This window comes from Melanotaenia boesemani, chromosome 16 (assembly GCF_017639745.1).
Source record: "Melanotaenia boesemani isolate fMelBoe1 chromosome 16, fMelBoe1.pri, whole genome shotgun sequence".
In the NCBI taxonomy this organism is placed as follows: domain Eukaryota; kingdom Metazoa; phylum Chordata; class Actinopteri; order Atheriniformes; family Melanotaeniidae; genus Melanotaenia; species Melanotaenia boesemani.
Window position 1 is genome coordinate 18418169 of NC_055697.1, and position 24522 is coordinate 18442690.

General features: G+C 40.7%; 1 protein-coding gene across 3 annotated transcripts in view; it reads left to right on the plus strand.

Annotated features, from left to right (window-relative positions):
• Positions 1–24522, plus strand: part of zmiz1a (zinc finger, MIZ-type containing 1a) — a 97933-nt gene that overhangs the window by 48698 nt on the left and 24713 nt on the right. For all 3 annotated transcript variants that reach the window (XM_042010158.1, XM_042010160.1, XM_042010159.1), the window contains exons 3-4: positions 20257–20368; positions 22969–23082. In XM_042010158.1, coding sequence (XP_041866092.1) covers positions 20300–20368; positions 22969–23082 — 183 coding nt within the window. In that variant the 5' untranslated portion in view covers positions 20257–20299. The remainder of the gene's footprint in view (positions 1–20256; positions 20369–22968; positions 23083–24522) is intronic.

Genomic DNA, 24522 nt, shown 5'->3' on the forward strand with positions numbered 1-24522 from the left:
TTTTTCAGCTTGATGTTCTCATTACATTTTTGTTGTTGTTTTGTGCGTGCATATGCGTGTGTGTTTGACAATGTATAAACAATTAATTGAGAACAATGATATTTGTCTTTAAGGTTAATTTAATATTTAAAAACACATTTTCTACCATGAGATGAGGCATGTGAGGCAAAAATGACCTGTGTGATCAGATTTATTTGTCTGTTTTTGTTTCTTGCGTTGGCTGTAGATGCAAACTGTTTAGAAGATACACTTGTCATGATTCACGGTCTATGTTCTATGAAATACTAGGAAAGGATGGACTGTGTATAAAAGATAGAGAAAGCAACTGGGAAAACACCTTCACGTGCCATTTTTACAGACCACAACTAGATTTTCGAAATATATCATTCATTATCAGAATCAGAATGGCCTTTGTTTCCAGTCAAGAAGCATATGTTTCTCAAATTTAGTTGTTTTCACAACAAAGATAAATATTGCATTTGTTACATACCTACTGTGTAAATAAATTTAAATTCTCTTTATTCAAGATTCAGTTCAAGATTCAAGATCTTTATTGTAATTATGCAAGCACAATGAAATTTTGAGGCGTCTCACACTGCTTAAGCACAAATGAATAAGAAAATAGAAATAAAACAGACAAACATTATATGTGTGTGTGTGTGTATGTGTGTGTGTGTGAAGATATAAGAACACCTCAATATTTATTTCAACAATGTAATGGCTTTCCAAATTAATAAATTGTTTCCAAATCTTTTTTTATTTTTTTAAACTTACAGTTGTTATTTATATACTTTTGCATAGGAGTCTTTTTAGTTAAGTAGATGGTCAGAAAACTGCATTAAAGTCTTTCCAAGTGATTGTCCTTTTCAAAGGACATATTTGAGATATTTGCTTTAATGGTCCGTATTTATATAGCACTTTTACCCAGAGTGCTTTGCATTACACATCACATTCATCCATTCATACAAACAGCAGCAATTTGGGGATTTGGTGTCTTGCTCAGGCACACCTCGACATGAGCTCAACAGGCCGAGGTTCGAACCGGCAACCCTCAGGCTACAAGACAACCACTCTACCCACGGTGCCAATGTCCCCTGTCTTCTTACCATCTTTCATTTAACTAATGGATCACTTTGTTGTAACATGTATTTCTTGCATTTAAGCTTGCCCTACACTGGTTATAAAACCCACTAACACCTGCTAAAATCTGTATTTTGTGTGCAACAAGAAAGTCTTTAATTGGCACTCAGTCCCAGGTCAAATGACTTCATTTGTTGTTTGTTTTTATCAGCTCTTGCTTGTATAAATATTGATAAAATATAACATCTGCATGCACACATAAATTTTCAGTGAGGATACTTTAGTCTTTTTTTTATGAGATACACATTTATTTTCCGTAACATTTCAAGCAGAGGCTCTGAAACAGACAAAAACTGATAAGTTGTCTATTATCAAGAGAGCTATCAGCTTATTCTCTGTTCTGTAATGTATGGCTGACGCCCATGGTTCAAAAATAATAAACTAGGCTAATTATCTTACCCGTACTGCATGTAATGGAAAATGAATTTACATATTTATAAAATGAAATTGTTGCAGATGTCTTGAAAAACTCATTTTAACATGTTTTTTTTTTTTGTGTGTAAAACTGGGATTTTATTTGATCATCATTAATGGACCCCATGAGACGTTCGAGCAGTGATGCATTTGAACTTTTTACTCTTTAGATGAATCAAGATTTGATTTAAAACTGTAAAATTTTAATGCAACACCTTTGAAAATGTTCCAATTCAAGTCTCTTTTTCTCTCTTCCCCATCTCATTAAACATTTACACGAGTTAAACGTCGTATTTGTCACTGTGCTTCACTAATGGCCATTTGTCCAGTTGAAGCTGCATATCCTTGATCAAAGTTGGCTGGTCCCCACCCCACAACCCCCTCCTGGTGGCTACAAACCAGGCCAGCCACACATTAAAGCCTAGCAAATGTTTTTCCAATTTAGATTTGCAGCTATTACTATTCAACATATAGTTCATTTAGTGGCTTCTGTCGACATGTTCGTGTACTTTTCGTTGTGTGTGTGTGTGGTCAACAGTGCCTTGGTTAATGAGGGAGGTCCGTATTGCCCCTGGCATAGTGGCTCATGGAAATCAGTGTTTGATTTGTGGCTACTTGATAAAGGATTTAATGCTGCTACATGCCCCCCACCCTCTCCTGCTCTGTTCACAGTAAAGAAATGGTGTTATTGAATCCATTTGTTCCCTCTGCCTACATTCAGGCCTGTGTTTGGAAAGTGGTAGTATTTGTCTCTGTTCATGCATGTACTGTATCTGTTTGTGAATGTGTTGGCAGGTAATAAGGTAGCTGTGATTACCCGATGGACCTTGTGTTCACTTGCTGCTGACCACTGATGTGTGTGTGTCTATGCAGTGTCCAGAGTGGTGTGCAACCACTCCAGTGCTCCCTGCTCTCGGTGTATGTATCGACCAGACTCTGGAATGGAGAAATGCCTGCCCAGCACACAAAATCAATGGCTGCTGTTTTCTCCCCCTCCAACTGCCTTCTGTTATCTGCAGTGAATACAAAGCGCATATTGTAGCACACGAGACACTTACTCTCATTCACCTCATTTTTATGTCTTCTCTCTTTTGCACCACAGTGGCAGGGGTCACACACAAACCCACAGGATATTGGACTAAATTTTAAGTCTGTTACACATAATTGAAAGATATATGGCTTTTGCAGTGTGTTTGCCGTCAAATCGTCTGTCGCCTAACAAGCCCTGAGTGAGACCTACACGGCTGCAACGTTCACTAGACTGCAAAGTTTATTATTTCTTCGATGATATAAACTCTGCTCTGCAAGCACATCAAACAAGGCAACCAAGAGTGTGATTGAAACATCATCTGTCTTCCATTGTGTTGAGTAGCATTAGTAAAGTGTTTATTTAGCCAGTAGGCAGTCCATTTCATTTCAAGCACGGGGGATAAGATCAAGCCTATTTTCACCAATGTGCAAATGTTCCTCCCTCTATCTCCCCTCTTTCTCTATGTGTCCCAAACTCTTTCTTTCTCACTGTCTGTTTCCCTGTCAGGGATTATTGGTGGCAGTGGGAGGAGGAGGAGGGAAGGTGGCAGATTAGCACCGGCTGTCCAGCGGGTCCGTCTGTCTGCTGTCAGAAAATAGAATTCATTTGTGTGATCCAGATGCTTATGCTCAGCTCTCTGTTTGTGTGTGTGTGTGTAGTTGTTGCTCAGTCAGAGGAGAGGATTGGCCGTTGGGTTAGGGGGGGGGGGGTGTTTGCTGGTGAAGGGTGGAGGTGCAGGCAAGCTCACATCCGCTATGCAGCTTTTGTACTCACATCAAAGAGAAAAGCCCTGACCTGAAGACAACATGCACTGTTTAACCACCATGACATGGTACAGTGTAAACAGAAATATGTACTGACATATGTATAGCACACATAGGTCCTCTACAGCCCAAATATGGTAAAGGGAATTTTTTTTTCTTATGTAAGCAGCTTAATAAATATGCCATGTGTTAATTTTTAAGATTCCCTCAAATTAACTTTAATGTCAAATTCCCACATAAAACTTAATACCTATAGGATTAGCTGCTTGTTTAGTTGACTTGTGTCATCAACTACCAAACTAAAGGTTTTGGTAGATGAGAAGAAGAACTTTCAAAGCTGACACCTACAAAAAAACTTACCCATATTTTGATACAAGTTTCTGGTGTAATTCGGACTTTGTTTAATATATAATCTGTGTTAGTGTCTTCTCTTGTGGAGAAAAGACAGAGAGGGTGGGGGTGGTGTAGGCAGTATTAGGGTTACTACCCTGGAGAATTGGGTGTGCTAATGTGGCTGGCTACTTTACTGATGGATGGACCCAGACTGGAGATATCGTGGAGGGCTTCAGAGCAGGATACTGGGGGAGGTCTGTGGGGTCCCAGAAGGAAGTACTGTAAGAGTGGTGGGGGTGCTGTCATTAATCAAACTCTTTCCACCTGCCACCTCTCCTCTCTGCCTCCTGTCCTCTGTTTATACCTCCTGCTTTTGACTTTCTCCCTTCATGCCTGAGATTTCCTTTGTTCCAACTCTGAGAGCTGAGAGCAGTCGTCTACTGTTAACTGCATTTCAACACAGCCTTGGTTACCCCCCCCCCCCCCCCCAAAAAAAAAAAAATACAGACACACACACATCACTTTGGGATGTGTTTAATGCTATTACGAGGTGGCAGCTCAGGCAGTGTGCCCTCTAACAAGGGGAGATGGACTCATGCCGGGGTTAAAAACGACTTAGTTTTCCTAATTCACTTAACCTTGTGTGCTTCTGCTCCCTGCACACCAGCCTCTTAACTTTCTGGTCAGCATAGCCCTGTAATGCCCGTCTGAGACTGCTATAATGCTTGTTTTGTCGCTTTGAGGTCAGTAAGAACATTATGAGGTGCTTTGACAGGTCAGAAGTCTTTGCTGGAGCTGGTGAGAGTTTTATTTGCTAACTGTACTTCCACATAGCTTCTCAATGAGTTTACTGACATGGAAGATAGATAGAGTGGTGATTTGATTATTGTCTATGATTTAAATCTGCACTTTTGTGGACAACTAAATTTAAAACTCTGAGGAATAACTCATTTTACTAATCTTGGAACACTTTTTTCTCAGATGTCCCAGACTATCGCCTTTGTTCTCCTTACTAATTTCTGGCTGGCTGAGTTAGGATATGCAGCTGTTGACCAGTCTCAGATATATCTGATTCTTTGCCCGTCACATTTATACCAATTAGCAGCACAATGGTTCGTGTCACATGCAAAGTAACACAGACTCTACTGAAGGAAAGCTGTAGTTAACTGCATATTTTCTGTAAAGATACATGCAAAATAATACATTGTCTCCCTCTAACTGATCAAGTCTTTCTCTTTCTGTCATGATTAGATGTATGCAACAGTTACATGACAACTGCTTAACAGAAGCAGATCATAGCAATAATTAAACATCTGGATCTGTCTCTCAGCCCACACTTTTCAACTGACATTGAATTTTAAAGTATGTTTATGTTGTCTGCTATCTCTTACCTATTAAATAAGCAACAGTGTGAACCCATTAAAAATGCATGTTGCACATTGAGCTTAGGAGACCAATTATCCCACCTAGCTACTTTACAATGGCTGATAATAAAAGCCCCTGCAGTGGGCCACTCCCCGATAGCTTCGCCGCCTCAGCCTCTCCCACCCCTCACCTCTTCCTCCATTTCCCACTCCAGCTGCCTGTTGTCTTCACACCAGATCATCAGTAAACAGGCTTTTCACTGGATTTGATGGAGTGTGGTGTTTTGATCTGTTGGGATTTGTGTGTGTCTGGGTGGGGTGTGGGTGTCTTCAAATGCTGCTGTGTGCGCTGCAGGTGGCAGTGGACAATGGCCTTACAGAGAGAGTACACACATAATGACAATGAGTCTGATGCTGCACACGTTGTGCCATCGTGCTTTTGGACAGCAGTGTCTTGAGAAGATCAGTGCACCTGGACCACAGCAGTCCCATGCCACATGCTGTACATCAAATATGGACGCATGTGGGAAGCACCTGTATTACTGTAGCACTTTAGATCCCCAATACAGACAACCTGCTCTTCAAAAGGTTGCCATTATTGCCTACATATGGAACTACATAATGTACAACACCCACTTGGTATTTGATTGTACATTTTTTATGTGCGGGACTGGCAGTGTGCCTTTTAGCATCAAACACCAGTAGTACATCACAGTAGGAAGGGAAACTGCGAGAAAAAAAGGTGATATGATGATTTTTCTTTAGCTGATGATTAGTTATGTTTTAATGTATACACCCACTCACATAGCAAGTTGTCACCACCTCCTTGCACTTCAAACAGCAGAGTTGACGAATGACACAACCTCTCAGACACAGAAACTAAGAAGCTAAGCTGGTTTTGCAGAGTGCTGAAATCAGCTCAAGTAATGAAATGGTTAGTCTATAAATCAACCCAAAACAAATCGAGACAGAACATTAATCAACAGCAGGTTTGATCATTAACTAATCATTTAAGTAATTTGTCACATTCACCAGTTCCTGGATATTGAGAGTTTACTGCATTTCTCTGTTCGGTAAAAAAGTGAATTTTATGGAGCCACGAAAATGCTGTTGTGACATTTTTTTTCATCGAACAATTAAATGATTAAGCATCAGTTCCCCAAAGGCTGATCAGCATGCTTCAAAGCCTTGATGCTTTATTTGTTGTCATGGAAACTGATGCCAAAATCAGAATTTAAATGCTTCATTTTGTTATACAGGTGGTACATACATACAGCACCACCAAAATTCTCCCATACATTAATTGTTCCAACATTAATTATTCTCTAACTACATGAGCAACCATTACTTATTGTCAAATAAATAAATGCATAAAAATGTAAATAATGCTAGTTTTTTCCAAAGCTAATTAGAGAAACACTGCAACCTTCTGCTTATTATAACTATTAACTCTAGCACAACAGTAATGGAAGGAAACACACATAAATGTTGATATGTTATCTTTTATGAGTTTGGATGTTTTCTTTCTGGGGTGATTCCAGATAGTAGCAGAAGGTTATATGGATACTTCCAAAACATGCAAAAATGGTTTTAAAGGTTGCCTGACAAATTATATTCAGTTTTGGAAAGAGCAGAAATTTAAGTGGAAGAGTGCCTGCGTCAGACAATGTAGGATTGATGTTTTCCTAAAGCGCTTCTTTAGACCAGTGATGACAATGCGCCACTTTAAAGTTAATAAGAGACCTTTTTAACCAAATGTCTCTAACTTTCCCCCAAACTTTATCAAGCCACCAAATGTTTTTTCCAAAATGTCTTTACTCTCTGTACTCTTTATAAGATAAAGAAAGATAAAATAAATAAATAAAAAACACCAGTAGTTATAGATATTAATTAGCCATACTTTGTCATAGCGTGTCATTTTAATTGGCCACAAAACCTGTCAAGACCAGAAGCCGGATTTGATTTGATAAGCTTCATGGCTGAGGAATCCCCTCCTTCCCTCCCTGAAAGTGTTGTTAAAATCAGAAGGACTTCATTAATAGTCTGATCTGGATGTAATTAAGAGTGAGCAGAGGGTGGCCGGCAGGGAGAGAAAGTGAGAAGCAGAGAGGATTTTTTTTTTTTCCCGTATCTCTCTCTCACCTATGGGGACAGGCCAGAGAGAAAACAACTCAAAAAAGGAGTAGGTGGAGGTTCGGGGTGTGGGATTTTGCTGAAGCTTGACCTTCATTACTTCATGCTCCTGCAACAGCTTTGTCACGAGAAAGGACTGCCAAAGCTGGTAAACACTGTGTGATAAGTTTTGGCTCATTTGTCTGTGATTAGTCTGCTTGTCTGACTTTGTTTTGTGTCTGTGGATTATCTGAAACACCCCCATGTACCAGTTTTTCTATCCACGTGTTTACGCTGTACTGGGTGGAAAGCATAAATTGGAGACAGAGCGTTCCCCGTCTGTGAAGCTTGGAATAGGGTTTGGACTCGGAAAGCTGGCTTTCCTCTCAGGAAGTGTTGTTCCTCGCTGCTCTCCATAAACACTGGAAAAGAGACCCAAAGAAAATGTCCCAGACTCACTATTTCCACTGTAAACACACTGACATACACATTTTACACTGCTCCCCTCCTCTCTGTTTCTCTCATGTTTTAAAATCCAAACCAAACCAAATCTTGACCTGTTCAGATCGACTACCTTAACTTTTAAGTTTTTTTATTATTATTATTATTATTATTATTATTATTACTATTTTAAGGCTATTTGTAGTTTCCTCATACTGCTTATGAACATAAACAACTACAGGAGCTAGAGACCTGATGTGTGCTCAGAGTTGCTATGAAAATACCACTGTGTTTCACCTAAATTACACCTGAGAGCAGCGTAAAGTAAGAGTTAATAAGTTAATAAATCCACACCAGTGACAAGAGGCAAAACTCTTTCCATCAATTTTAGTTTTCATGGTATTTATTTCCGCACTGGAGCATTATGCTGTGAAAATATCACCAGTATGTCCAAAAACCCAGAAAAAGATTTAAGATGTTCAGTTTATCATTGTCACTGCTTGGAGTTGACAAAAGGGAGTCAGGTTCTGTATCTTAGATTTGTAGTTTCTCTAATCTGATAAGTCCTATTTACCTGTAAATACCTGTAAATATTTTTAGTTTTTTTCCTAACTAAAAGGTGGCAGCAATTTTGTCATAGGTAATGTACTTTCTTTTTTTTTTTTTTTTTTTACAAAAACAACCAGGTGTTACCATTCGCTGCTATTCCCTCCAATGTGGTAAGAAAGACTGAGTTCACCTAGTAGGCTCAGTAGCACCCTTACCTGTGTGTGGCCCAGCCTGTAGAGAAGACTAGAGTCAGAGAAGGAGTGTCAGGAAGGCAGAGGTTAGAAGCCCCCCTTTTTTATTACATTTCCTCCACAGTGAAATAGAAGGCAAGATGGACACTCCATATCTCCCCGCTGCACTAGAAAACTCATCTAAATGGAAAACACATTGTCTTCATTATTTTGCACGAGCTGAAAGAACAGGGTTGTCATGGTAACAGCCATCTGAGTGAGCGCAAGCAGGCGGCCGAGGGGCTGGTTTTAGGGCCAGAGGAATGGAGAGAAAAAACAAGGAGGAGGTGGGTGGGAGGGAAGGAGGGAACAAGGAGTCAGGAGAGGAGGGGAGAGACTAAAGGGGACTGAGGTGAAGAGGGTGGAGATGGAGGGAAGACAATAGACATCGAGGGAAGAAAAATAGGAAAATGTGGGGTGATGGACACAAAGAGAGGAGAGGGTGTGATTGAGAAAAGATAAGAAGAAGCAGAGTTTTTTTTGTAATCCTTTTATTTGTTTGTTTTGTTCTGAGAGGAGGCAGACAGTGCAAATGGTCCTTTAGTGGCTCTTAGAGAGCAGTTCAGTTGCCCTAATTAATTTTAAGGGGCATCAAGATGGTAGATTTAAGATGGTGCTTGTGTCTGCAGATGCATCAGAGTGCACATTGATGTACAGTCAGTGGAAGAGCTATCTTTGCCTGCTGAGAAAACATTAGACGACTGGGTACTTTTGGTAAACACAATGAGGGGGCTGCTCAGCCACAGTGGTGATTGACTACCTACCTGCTGCTGGCTTTATTATGTGCTCCCTAAGAACAGTCACTGGTGGCAGCAGGCCCAACACCGACACCCTTCATCAAATATTTACCCCCTCTGAATCTATGCCGCGCACCGAGGACACATCAAATAAAACCAAGTGCCAAGGCGGTTTCTAATCCAGTCCAATCCCTCTCCATTCTCTTCTTTTTCTGAACACTGTGTGGATTTTCATGGTGCTCCTGTCAGTTTAGCATCAACTCAAGGATTAGGGTTGTTGTCACAGAGAAAGAGAACCAGATGATTGTTTGTTTAAGTCGCTTCCTGCGTTTCTGTTGTATCGCCAGTGGCACTGATATGACTGAGGCCTGACACAACATCATTATGGCAGCCATCAGGCGATTAAGAAAATTAAAGTAATTGCTTAAGTCTTTGTCGTGTAAATGCTTTCCCCCTGGAGTGTTTGGCTTGGCTTTAACATCCATTAGGATTTGACATCCAACCTTGTGTCTCTCTAAAGCAGCGGTATCATTATTATTATTACTACTTGTTGTTTGGAGATGGGATGAAAAGGAGAAACCAAGATGCTGACAGGTTCTCTTTATTTTGTGTAGATGAAACCATTAAAGACCTTTTTTATTTAATGGTGCGTCACAGTTATCTGTAATGTATTGCATGTTTGGTCCCAGCTTCAGAAGAACATCCAGGTCTGCTGAAAATAAATGATAAAAAAGAGATCAGAGCTTCACAGGGTCTGTCAGTGCATGGGGGCATTATGTTTTGTTTTATTTTTTTTATTTTTTATTTTTTCCTTTCATCAATTCCCTCCAGACTCACAATCATGGTCAAGGGAGGGACGAAGGCTGTGGCTTGTGATTGACCAGCACTTAGGGGAAAAGACAGCCTGCTGCTATGTTCTGCCTGGCTGACTGACTGACTGGCCAGCCAGCTGTGTGGCTGCCTGTAGGTCTAAGTGATTCATGTCACACTGTAATTGGTTTACCTGCTCTCTGTGTGTCTGCGCTCTGAGAGGACCAAAACAAATTACCCAAGGATGACCTCTCGCCGTCTCCCTCCTGCTCTGCAACTATTTCCCCCCATCTCTCTCTCCTTCTCTCATCCACCTCTCGCAACATGTAATACGTTGTGCGACTCTCTGTCTATCTTCCATCGTCTTCCCACCTATTCGTCTGTCTCGTCTTGCAGCACTTCCTGTACACATCTTCGATTTTTCAAGCAGAGCGTCCCATAGCACAGTCACATACACTAAAGCCTGCATTTGGCTGTTGTCAGACATCACAGCGACATATTACGCACACATGCATGCGTGAAGATAAGCTGATAAAATGGACTTGAGATCACAAATAAACACTTACACACTAGTGAAATGCTTTATAGGATGTTTTGTAAAAGCTGCAGAGAAGCACATTAGCCTTTCAGTGCTGGTTTTTTGCGCTCGCTGTGCCAGATAATACCTGATGGATTGTTCCCTCAGTGAATGAAACTGGTGCTCTGTGTACACCATTAGGCTGTTTCATTTTCACAGCAAGCAGATGTTTTGTCTTCTTTGCGACTCATACTCTTACTCTCACACAGTGGTGAACAAAAACTCAATAGAACAAGTGGAGTAAGTGCAGCATTCTCCCATGTAGCCGCTTAGGAAGGTCTCGCTGTCTCAAAGGTTATTTAGCTGTTTCTGTAAAAATCCACTGCCAAAGGATTTCACTTATACACAAAGCTAAAGATTAGGATTTGTTTGTGTCTGTTGCATGACTGGTTATATGTTCTTGTAGGGGGTATAAACTATCAAAAAGAGTGACTTGTTTTGGTGCCCTTGAACAAATCATTTATTCTTTATAAACTTCAAATTATTTTCTGTATTTTCTTCAGGTAAACAGTTTGATCCTTTTTCATACTTTTATTCTAGACAATGTCAACAGAAACAGATCTGGTACTTACCTGCAATTGATTGTTGACACATGTACACGACAGGAGGTGATTACCTGTGTTAGACGTGTTCTCGCTGCTGGAAATAAATACGGTGGAGGTTACATGTGGAGACATGGTGCAGAGCATGTATGTTCTTTATTTTACAGAAAGGATGGTGGAGAAGCAGTCTTCTAAAATCTAAAATATTACCCTTTTTGGAGTGATATCAGTATTAGAAATCTTTTGTACAACCCCTGTATACATACTTTTAATCATGTAGGCCGGTCCTATCTACCATCTGTGTTGTTTTTCTGGCTTTTTCCAGTCTATGTTGAAATAAGCCATCCTTAGCTCATTTTCAACCCATCAGCATTTGATATACCCATAGCAACATTGATTTATACAACACAGTGTAAGCTTTTTGAAGAATACACGTAGCCATGGTTACATATCCACAATCTTTCTCTCCTTGTGAGTGCAGAAAGTCATCTTCATCTGATGTGGACATTTACATTCTCTCATGCAGCCTTTGCGGATGATTTTCCTGTATGATAACGATATGATGATAATAGATGGTGATAAAATATTTGATAGTCAAATCTAAATATTATGTGCATATGACGTCACATTAATACTTTCCTCATTTACTATTTTAATGCTGTCTTCAGTCAACTGTTTGATATCTTATACTGACAGCAGACCTGTCTAAGTTCAGATGTAGTTGCTTTTGTGTCACATTTTTTTCAGGGTAGATGAGTGACTGATGTTGAATGCTGGCCCTTTTTGAAGCTCAAACTCCAAACAAGTAAACAAATCTATCAGTGATCTTATGAAGAGCTGTGGAATTGTTTTATTGACTGATAATTGCCAAAATATTAGTTGGATTGTCTGTTTTGATTAATTATTTTTGATCCTTTAGACATTTTGCTCAGTTGTCAAGTCTTCAGACATCCACTAAGTTTTGTTCATTTCATTTAATTGCTTCAGCATACCTTTGATCAGTTTGCTGATGATTGTTTTCATCACCTATGAAACTGAAATAGTTGTAATTTAGAAAAAAAAGTCTCTGCTTAGCCTTCTAATAACCTTTTTGTTGCGAACCTTTAAAGAAATGGCATGTTTTTGTACTTTAGTGTGTTATTCCACACTGTTTTCACCTTGATTTCTAATTTGAAATGAGTAAAAGCAGCTTTTTATGGTTGATTGGATTTGTCCAATAAAAGATCACAGGGAGAAATAGAAGAAGCTGCTGCATTGTGGGATGTTTTGTTCAACCAAGTGCAAAAAGGTTGGGCTGGTTGCTTTTTCTTTTCTTTTTTTTAAGGATTGTGCTTTTAGTGTCAAAGACAAGAGTAGTGGAGGGCAGGCTGGCACAGATATATTTTTTGCTCTCCCTAATGACACCAATGCCATTTCATGGCTTAGTGAGCAGATTGAATCACACTCATTCTTTCTAAGTCTCACTCTCTACCCCTGTCTTTCTGTTTCTCTTTGCTACGCATCACTCTCTTCTCTCATAGACTATCACGTGCACATTCATATGTTACAGTACATCGATGTGTAACACTCGCCCCTGGTGGATGTTGTTTAATTGCATGTGGGTCAGCAGTTTGTCAGTGCTGAAACCGAAGGACATGGAATTTGTCAGTTTACCCATTCAGCAGCCACAGGGGGCGGTGTGTGAGCTAACAGCTCTGCTGGAGTCAGGCCCATAAGGTTAGCTTTACACAAGCCTGTCAGACTGCACTGTCAATCACGCTGTTCTCATCTTCTCTGATACACTGTCATCATTTCATATGTGCTCTCAAAAACACTGTGTTTCCACATAATAAACCTTATGAGGGTTATACTCTGTCCTCTGAAGTGATAAAGGATGCGCACACTGGTCTTGTGTTCTCCTCACACACAAACGCACACACACATCACACACATCTTGTACATCACGAGTGGTAGAATCTTGCCTTTCGTGACAGTGGAAAATCGTATGTGGCAGCCAGGACATACAATCTTCCCCAGCTGGTATTTATAGTCCTCAGCAACTGGAACACTCTATGGAATAAGGAGTTCATTCATTCATCATGTGATGTTCAAGCTCCATCCTGCTCATGGATGACCTGCTTTTCTCATGGTTAGATGGATGGCCCCTCCTTGTTAAACAATAAACATAAATATGGTCACCTATATGAGAGTGTTAAAAGATCGCAAACTAGAACTGGATCCCGGTGAATCACTTCTTCATGTACAAGGTGTAAATTTAAGACTTTCACAAACTGACTAACTAAAACAGTCTTATACGTACATCCAGTAGAGATGCATCATATCTACTTTGTCTGGCCGGCATGGTCCGGCTCAGTGTAAATAGAATATTAAGCATCTCCCGAATGATTCAAGTTATTAGCTGCTAAACACCTAAAGTATTGACCAACAACTTACTAAGTTTTAAATGCTAATTTAGAAACAGTCAGTGGGGGAGTTATCAGAACGTTTTGACTAGAAACAGATCTACTGTGGGAGAAAATGCCCCTGGGAGCAGTGAAAGTGAACCGGTAAGGAGCTCATGATCCTCACGTCACTGAGAGTGATAGTATGTGGATTTCTACAGGCAACATCTTTTCAAATAGTTAAATTAGTTATCTAATCCATTGTTAACACAGGATTATTAAACTAGAAGCTGTAATAGTTCACACTTTTGTCCAGTTTTCAATATTTCTTTAGTTCAACTAAGTGTTTACACAGAATTTTCATCAGTTTAAGATTCATGACTAAAGAACAATTTGTCAGTGCATATATTTTTCTCTAGTGATATTTCTTGTGCAACCACTGTCCAATAAATAAACACTTTCACACACTGGCAAATGTTCCTCTGTGAAAAATGGATGTTTATGCTTTTCCACACAGACTAAAATGTTCTCCTCAGGAGAATACATGACTGAGGTTGCTGAAACACAGCAGCAGATATGGCAAAGTCTTATTCATTTAAAACAAGGAGTTGTATCACTAAAGCAAAAAACAATGAAACAGCAAGCCAGCTGACTTTCAATTGTTGCCACTTGTTGTGGTTAGATAGCCCGATTAGCTTTAAAATATACTATTTAAGTTTTGTTGGATTCCCATTCAACTGAACACCTGATGGAGAAAGCACTTCTCTGTTCTCTTTTCTGATCTCACACACTGACTGGTAAAATAATCGCGCGTTCCCGGGGGTATCTGGTGGCACATACCTGCAATACTCCACAACTGAAGCTTCATATTTATAGGCAGTAACAGAGAAGCTCACATATCCCCACATCACAGCTGTTTGCATTGCAGTGTTGGGTGTCACATAGCCGCTCGGTGCTCCTGTGGTTGTCACATTAAAACAGAAGATAAACAAACAACAATATTTAGAGTTCTTTTTTTATTATTATTATTTTGTTTTGTTTTTCTTTTACATCTGGGACAAGTCATTTCACATTTTTTTTTTATAGAGGCTGGTAGTTGAGATGGTGTACAGCGGGTTGAGTTTTATAAAGCCCTGAGGAAGCGATATGACTAATAGTTGGCTTTCTGAGAGGGAAAAGGAGAGTGGTAGAGATTAGCAGAGGGGAGGATTAACAGAGTCTAAAAAATAATCAGAAACAAGGCAAAAAGACAAAGATATGATGGCAGAAGTGGGTTTAGAGAGAAATAAGGAATGGTAGCTGAGGACAAGAGTGGAGCAGACTGGGGGAAATAAAGGCAGAAGATATGGCTATGGGAGTTTGCCATTAGAGATAATAATGTGTGTGAAAGATGGCTGGTGGCTTTTTGCAGACATACTGAGCGCAGTGGATGTGGGAGGGAGATGGAGGCCAGCACAGCTGAGTGGTCTTGATTGGCCTGTTTGAAAACACATGAACTGCAGACAGTGAGGGAGAGAAGCTCTGTGCGCTGGGATAAAGTGTCACTCTGTGCCGTGCCATGCTGCAGCCCAAACCACATTAGAGCAAATGAATCCATTCCACCTCCTGTTATGGCAGCTCCCACACGGGGCCCCAGGAAGGAGGAGGAGGGGAGGAGAAAGGGAGGGAGGAAGAGTGGCAGGAGAGTTGAGATATGAGAAGAAAATGATAGAACAGAAAATGGAAGGTGTTGTAAGGGAAGCTACATGCTGAGTGGCTCTAATGATGTCTGAGGGCTATAGGAGAGGAGAGCAAAAAGCACACACAGTAGAGGTTGGTGGAATGAAAATCTGTGACCACACAACTGATGATGAGGAGGAGTGAGGATCTCCCACTGTGTCTAGAGAGCAGGAGTGATGGTTCTCCTCCCTTTCATAATGAAGTTGATCTCTGACCAAACTTCACAGCAATTGCTATTTCATACTGTTCAGCAATGTCCTTTACACCTAATGTATAATATAGCTGATTCTTTAGGAGATAGAGCAATAAAACTCCATCTATTTTTACTTTTTTCACTTTCTTTTGTAATAATCCATCATTATGAACTGAAAATCCCTTGTATATCCAATGTGCTTTCTCCCTTTAGGCCTTTCAAAACATTCAAACTGCAACTTTAAAATGTAACCAAGTTGTTCAACAAAACATCTGCAGTATGTTAACCTTGAAATAAAAAAGCTCACGTGTAGCTGCAGGATATGTAGCTGCTAATACGGCCAATTTGAAAATATTGTTGAATACCTTTCGGCAGGATCACATTGTAGCTGTACGGTCTTATCAACCGTACTCTTCGTAACTCTTTACTGGGCGAATAACCATATTTGTGTTCTTCAATGGACGTACAAAATGTCTCTGCATGCTAGTTAATGAAATCATAGAACCACACTGAGTTCTCCACACCAATTATAAACGATCAGGACACATTCCAGGTACTTCATTGAGATCTGTCTTTAGCATAAAAATGTGAAAAAACTGTTAGTACTAACCACTTACCTTTAATATACCTTTTAATAATAATTTAATGAACATTTTAATAATACTCTTTTTCTGTGGTTGAAAATTTAAATTTCTAAGTATTTTAATAAGTGCCTGACAAAGGGATGGAACATGAATGAATCATAATTCTTAATTAAGAACAAACAACATAAGAACTCAAGATTTTCTTTTACAGGTCTACAATTAAAACATTCTACTTTTTGATAATAACACATCTCTTTCACTGCCTAATTATGATCACATCCTCAGAAAGGCTTGTAAGATTATTAGTAACACAACATAGTTCTCTGTATAACAAATATGACAAAGTTATTTTATGTTTATCGGAGTTTTTCCCCTTAATTCCTTGAGCTTTTTGTACACCATATCTTTTAGTGCATGTGAAAGTGCAACGGAGACCAAAGTTTATCCAAAGAAAATTATTTTCCAACTAAGAATAGACTGTTCCTGTACTTTTTGAAATTCCACATAGGCGTTGCAGGTTTTTCTTCTGTCGTTTTCATGCATCACTGTGTGGCAGCTTTACGTGATGTCTGGATAGTTTGGCACATGACAGACAAAGAATGAACTGCTTCATGTCCGACCAACTAGTTGACCAGTTGGAACAAACTGTGCCTTTCATAAGGGGGGATCTAAAAAGACAGGAGTATTTTGAACATAAGGTAAGGAGAAGTTCCACATCACTGTACAGCATAAGAAAAATAATGAGCAAGATCTGGAGATGCCCCAATCCAATCTCAAGCTTTAGGTTGAGGTCCTGATAAAGGGGTTTTTAATTTATCAGTACGGGGCTCTTTGAGTACACTTCAGTTCCTAACATGGAACTGCAACAGTACATGGCTTATTAGCATATCAAAGCAGATGGGCACTGATGTACTTATATGTCATTGAATATCCAGACAGCACACATTTTCCTCTTATATTGTCCCTTGATGGGGTCATCTCCCATTGGTTCTGTGATATTGGTGAGTTCCAACTGTTGTATTCATATTTTAAATTAAGGTAGTCAAAGCATGCTGTATTCAATGTCATTAGGGAACAAAATGGATCTTTCTTTGTCATAATAGAAAGTATTGGTTTTAGTCGGAGTGTGAGCTGATAATTGCTATTGGGGATAAAAGAAAATCCTGATCAGGGATATCCCTAGTTAAAGCTTCTGAACTTGTTGAGCCCCCAAAATGATATTGTAAGCTTATAAGTAAGCAAATCAATTGTTCTTTAAACACATTGAACAGATGTCATCAATAATGTGCTTTAAGAAAAGCAAGAAAAAGTTTGGCTTGTTCTAAGTCCAGAAATGCCATTAAACTGTGACGCATGCACTTTTACTTTGGCACATGTTGCCCTGTGTTCAGTTTTTTGCATGGCAGGCCCTCATAGTGGTGGTTAATGTCTGGTAGTTGTGCACTGGCCTCACCCATCCTCCCTTTTGTATTTGAATTTTTCACATGTATATTTCAGGTGGTTTCTTTCTGTGAACCTATTGTTTCATGTGTATTTGTGTTTAGAAACAATAGCTGATAATTATTAGTTAATTTTGCATACATTTATATTAGCACTATGACATATATATTGCTATCTAGTAATAACCCAATTGACCTATCATGATCACCAGCCCCTTTTCAAATTGTATGCTGTAGAACTGGAGGCTGTAACCCTCACTGACTGATCACATTCACAAAGAAGCTGAACTTGACAAAGGTGGTAGTCGTTTGTGTGAAATGAATAATCACTCATGCTATGAGTGATCGTACACTGGATGCTTGTGCATGTGCATTTTGCAGATAATGAAGTAATAATTTTAAACCTCCCTTTTTTGTTTCCCGCTGTCTCTTTTCCTCACTGAGCCCAGCCCTTGTTGTCCCCTTCCTGCCATACTCCAATGCCTTTCATATTACTGTGCTTTTGTTTCAGAGCACTTATTTCTTGCCCCACTTCACTCAGCTTGTTTTGCTCAGCAAAGAACGAGGGAGGGAAACAAAAAGAAGCGTGTGTGCTTGAGAAAGAGAGATAGAGACAGCCGCTTCCTTGGATGTTAGTATTACTTGTGGTTTGTTACCCTGCTCTGATTCATAGCAGCATCCTCCCACTGCTGTTTAAAGAGAGGTTGTAATGTGCACATCATAATTGGATGTGTAATCCTTTCCTTTGCACCTTCGGTGAGTAGAGCCGAGGATGACTGGTTAAGATGTTAGGAAGACAATAAAGATCAAGCAGACCTTTAGTTTGTGCAAACTGAAACAGCGATAAAGGAAGCTGAATGAGCGTGAAACATAACAGTACAAATGCAACTCACCTAGGGGTTTTTTTTTTTTCTTTTTAGCTGTTTTTGTCAGTTAACTTGCTAAAAAGTGAAGGCAGAGATTTAGCTAACTTCTCCTATAATCAGATGTTAGATTGCTGTTTCGTTTTGACAGTAAACTATTAGGGGTGATGATGTGGGACAACAGAAGGAGTTTTGCTCCTTTTCCACTGAAGCATCTCCTGTTACGCAGCACATTTTGTTTGTGTTTTTTTCCCCCTCTGAATGTGGATGTGGTGCTGGAGCATCTGCCAGTCAGTGTCAGGTGGACCCCCTTCTTATCTCAGCTGTGACGCTTGGCTGCCTGTTTCCACCTCACTCCTTTCCCTTTCACCACCCAAGGGCCTGTCTTTTGATTAACTAACAAAGTGCTGCATATTTATAGGAGGGCAGGTGTGTGCAAGTTGGAGTGTGTGAAAGTACAGCAGAGGAAAGGAGGAGGATGCATTTATCTCCAAACACCTCCTTGATTTTTGGTGTTTGCTTCAGTGTGTTTGGCCAGCTGAAAGGGAAGCAGGAGGAGAAACAGTTAATCAATAGCCACAAGGTCAGACGGCCAGCTCTGGACTGGAGCGTGTCCTGTTCGCGGTCTGTTTAGCTACCTGGATGCTGAATGGGATTTGTAGCACTTGTCAGGGCTTAAAGGAGCCCTCTATGGACCTATTGCTCAGGTGGAGTATTTGAAAGAGACATGCTGGTTAGCAGCAGGGCAGGGAGACCTCTGCTGGATGCTGGGAGACATAACAGCACAGCAGAATTAGGCCACCCAAAGTTATGGTCACGCTATGCAAAGTTAGACTTGCTCTGTGCCCCTGCAGTGTACAGATCTAGCTGTTTTACAGGGATCTCATAGAGAGAGACCAGTGCAGCTGACAAGTGGCTGTCAATTGTTTGGCAACATTTACCTCAGAATTCCTCTTTCTTCATGCGAGCAGTGTGTTCAGTGACGTTTAAGACTGTGTGAGTTCACTCCTCTACTCTGGTAATGCTTAAAGCTGAGAGGATTAGTAATACAGTCTTATTTCAAAGTGCTCCTTTGAAGTGTTACCTTTTTGCGTTATCACAGTGAAGAATTCAAGTTTTTTTTGTTTACATTGATTTAAGTACGTGTGTGTGTGTTAAATGGAAACGAAAGATTGTGCATATATGCGGTACTCTTTCAAAGATAAGCACGCCAGACTGAGTGTCACACATGAAAACTCCTTGGCTAAGCTCTGTGCTTCCATCGGATTCGTTCTTTAGCTCTGTTTCTCGCAGCGGGGAATCTTGGGGAACCCTTTATCAGCAATGAGCAGCTTTCCAGAGCCCTGCCCCCACCCCCACCTGTGGTTCCTCAGTTGGCCTTTTGTGTGGAGGAATGTGGGGCGGGCCAATGCTAATGCAGATAAACACAGAGGGACGGCAAGGGATGGAGGCCTTGCTGGCAGACCAGCACGATACCTATTAATCCAGACTCAATCCGTCTCTCTGAGATGGTCAGAGTAGTGAGCATGGGGCTGAGACTGTTCCTGTTGCTGCTCACTGCTGAATCTGAACAAAGAAAACACAGAATGAAAGAGGCCCTGTGAAGCTGAACCTTATCTGTTCTCCTTAGATGTTGGCACGGGGTAATTGTGTATGTCACACCGATAACATTAAATATGAGGTGTGCTTCATTTGAAGAGAGATAACGGTTGTCCTTTCTCAATTGCTAAAAGTGAGATTTCCCCCTGATTAGCAGCAAAAAAAGCAGCAAACTCTTCTTTCAGTTTCATCATGTTTCCGTTTGCCGTTAAAAGTGCTGCTGTGGTGCATCTCAGTTTCATGCATTTGCCAAAAATATGTGCTTGAGGCACATCAAGCTCTTCAGTGAGTCAGTGTGTAAACAAGCTGGCTTCTCTGCCTGAACATTTGTCAAGCTGCTAAAATGCTGTTTGAACTTTACAGGCTATAAACTCTGCACATGAGGGACCTGACAGTTCTAACAGATATATCTCTCATCCTCTACTTTTTTTACAGAGTAAAAAAAAACTTTTAATGGAGTCCCGGTAGAGGCATCAAGATGAATACGTTACCATCGATGGACCGGCACATCCAGCAGACCAATGACAGGCTGCAGTGCATCAAACAGGTGCGTATAAAGACCAGATCATAGGAGCCTTGGAGTCCAGGTTTCATCTTATTTCACTGCAGTGCAAACACTAATTCTATATAGCAAGGGCAGAAGAATTTTCCTACATTACTTTCTGCTCTTGGCACCTTATAAGGGCATCAGCTTGTCTAGCCATTAGTTGCAGTAACACAGATCATGTTGCACAGGATCACAGAGGGAGGCAAATCTGGCAGCACATACAAGAATAGACTTCAAAGCAGCATAACAGACTTTATTTCTGCCCCCCTTACCTTCTCTCCTGCTCTTGTGTTTCCTTACATCACGTTCTTGATTCTTGACATATGCCAGCCCTTGTTGTGGTTTTGCTTAAATGCTTCCTTGACTGTCAGGTTTCAGGAGACTCATCACAGACAGACAGACAAACATAACCCTGGGCTACCGCCTCTGCTTGTGATTAATAGTCTGAAGAACTCATAGACTGCTTGCCTAGCTGGCTGGCTGTTGACATATTTGTTTATGATATGTGGGTGTGATCCTTTATATCTCCCAACATCCATATGAGACCATGCTTTAGAATAAATCAGAGAATGATAAGGCTTTCAGAGTGTGATTATGAGGTGACACATCCCTCTTTCTCTGTTTCTTCTTTTCCCTCTTATATTCCACCATAATAACCTCTTTCTAAATTGACTTACTTTGATTGTATGTAACCATGTGTGGATGCCATAATCTTAGAAAAGCCTTATTTGAATATCACCTCTTTTGAAATTGGTGAAAATTTTGTTGGATTTGATGTTGCTCACTTTAAAAAGCCTTCCCTTATACGCTTTTCTGCATCGCTAAAAAGCCCAAACAGCTGGATTTAAAGTGTCTAGTTTAATTGTAGTTTGGTTTATATGCTCCTCAGCGCTTGCTGTAAAAGAGCTCATAGTAAAGCAGACTTCAAAGGAAACTCAGTTAGCCAGAGATCTCTTGAGTTGTGACGGCTCTGCCAGCAGGGTCTTTGTTTGAGTTTGGGGAAAGCCGCTGGCAGAGAGCCAGGTGTTATGTTGTTTTTCATGGAGCCAGGTAGGCACTGAACAGCCTGATCTGACGCTGGCCTGGAAAGGGAGTAAATCAGACTGTCATCTCACAGAGGACAATCTGTCAAATGTCTGGCTCTTTGTGTGCTGAAGCCTCCACTAGCGCTGCCATAGTTCAGCCCTCATGCCCCACCTCCTCGTTCTTGTCCTCATCCAACCCTAAACAGCAGCAACAACAGGAACAGCTCATGCCCCTTCCTCCCTTCCTAAACTCAGCAGAGCTATTTCACTCTACTGTCCTCCCCCCCTCACACCAGAGTGGAGGTTGTCAGGCAGAGTCGGTGTCGATTGCTGCAGCAGGAGGAGCTGTGTGTTCAGATCTAGACAGACAGCGCCTGCTGTGGTAGTTCTGATTCTTCTCGAGCTGGAGGCTGATATGCCTCCCATCAAGCAGCAATAATGCCAGATCATATCACTCATCTAGAGCAAGCTCTTTTTCTCCCTCTTACTCAACAAGAGCATCTCTCACTTTCTCTCACTTTCCCTGCTTTTCTTCATTATCAGTCAAACCCCTTTGAGGGTCCACAACTAACTCCATAATGGCTAATCTTTTCATCACAAAGGATGAGTCACTCAAGGCCTCTCTTGAAGCCCATGATATCACTGGAGGCTCTCCGAGATTTTCTCTGTGGGCGGGTACACAGCCTGACACACCGCGTTCACAACGCAGAGCCCCTTTTTGTCACAAAAGTCGCAAAAAAGCCGCTCTTTAAAAAATGCTCACCTCTGCTGCCCCAAAAAGACAATAGTTTCTACCCTCTCTGCAAGAACTCACAAAACAAGACGCTTCAGCTCTAGATGAGAATAATAAATGCTTTCAAGTGGGCTCAATCTCACTGACTGAGCAAGCTGCAGCTCTGTGCCATTTCAGAGCTATTAACCTCCTGAGCCGTAAAGAAAGGGAGCCCAATTTTAAAACCGCTTATTGTGTCTTGCCAGCCTCAGTAGCCCTCAGACACTGGGAAGAAAAGACTCAACTGTTTCAGGCCTCAGTGAACAAGCGAGAGAGACAGACAGAGACTGAAAGAGATTAGACAACACACCAACGGCTCACATTGAGTCTGCACACATAGCTGCCAGGACCAAGGTTGTTTTCTTTGTGCACGGCCAAGTCAGCCAGTGGACTTCTGCTGCCGAGGCTCTGTTACAATCTGAAAACCAGCAGTGAATAAGGGACGAGAGAGGAGGAAGATTGGAGGGAAACGATCCGGTTGCTACGTGGGTCATGGGGGCGAGGGATGGGTGTTGCCAAGAGAGATTAACAAGAAACACTGGCATCATTGTTGATATGGGTGTGATCTTCTTCCCACAATGCAGCAGAGCCCTGAGTGGGCGTACATTGGAAAGAGTCGAGGTCCTCACAGGGTTGTGCAGAAACACAAGACATTAAATCAAGGCAGTTTGGAGGGAGAGTGTAAGCCTGCAAAAGTGTTTGGTTTCAGTGTTTTTTCAATTTGTACTTCACGTTAGAAAAAAATAAAACTCATTATTTCTCATTGTTTGTAATGATGGTCTCTGCTCTGTCTGTTTGCACAGCACTTACAGAACCCGGCCAACTTCCACTCAGCTGCCACGGAGCTGCTCGACTGGTGTGGAGATCCCCGGGCCTTCCAGCGACCTTTCGAGCAAAGTCTCATGGGATGTCTGACGGTACGAAAACACTAATTATGGTTTTTGTTGAGTTTTTCAGGTACTTTTTAGGAGACACTAGCAAAACAATAATTAGATTCTGTACACGTGGGGAAAAAAGATGGACTGATGTGTCCATTTCTTTGGAGACATTACAAGTTAGCCAGTCTGTGTTTGGGTTATGGCTCAATTTTTCCTACAAATTAAATTCAAAATACTTCATAGCAAGAATATAGTCACATAACTGTGTTATATATATTTTTTTCTTCTAATGGGCTGTTGACAGAGGCCATTGGTTCTTTCCACATAAACACTTTATACACACATATACAAAAAAATTAATCCAGGAAGTGTGAATGAGTTTCTTCAGTAGCCAGTCACTTCTGGTTTTCACCTACCAGTTAAACTACACTTCACTGATCTGGGCACATAACCTGTTTGCTGGTGTGCACGTTTAAATGAATATTTTACATGTTTACTTCTAACTTCAGTCTTTGGGACTCTGAAATTATATTTTTCCCTGCTGAAGTGTTCATGTGAGCCTACAGATAAATGCTCATTAATGTGTAAATCACAACAAAAGCCTCTGAGAGGCCGATAAAGAGCTATAGAATGAGGCCCACCGCCGAGATCCCTCTCAGCATGGGGCTCATTCCATCAGCTAAATTGTTTCATCAGACTCAGAGCAAACTGCTGCTTATCTGGAGAATTGCTGCATGCAACAAGTCTATGAAATGAATGAAATGAAATGAAAAATACTTTATTAATCCCAAAGGGAAATTCAATAATAATAATATGTATTCTTCAAAAGATTTGCACTAAATTGAAATTTAGAAACAACTGCGCTGAACAAAGATGCAATTGTGCAGAGCTGCTTGTTCAGTGTTGTGCATGTAGAGGTCAGCCATGGTGGATCCAAAGCCAATAAAATATGACACAACTGCCATCATTAGCTTGTACTAAGGGATTATCATGGCTTTTTGTCTTTATTTATAAATGCTGTTATCCAAGAGCACGGGTAAAGTCAGTATATGCAGACATACTGCATTAATATTCCTGTGTGTAGTCCCACACTTTTTTTTTGACATCACCCACATAATTTACTAAGAGCTGTCTTCAAAATATGAGTAGTTCAGCAATGAGTTTATGTTTTTTTCTCCAGAAGAAAAAACTGTAAACATGAGTTTTTACTGGCCCACTGACCCTCCAGCAACTCCACCAGCTCTGTTTTCATATTGACAGAAATATGGGCCTGGATGTACGTCCTCAGAGGGAGATTAAGCTGAAAAAGGCTTATGAGGTGAAACACTGTTAAATCCATGTTGAATCTATGCTAGCCTTTGGAGCTGGCTGCCTGCCTTTTACAAACTGTGGGACAGACTCATTCACGCAGGAAATTAAATGATTGACAGCAACATGATTTGACCATTTTTCGGGAGTGTTTGCATATTATGGTTTGAT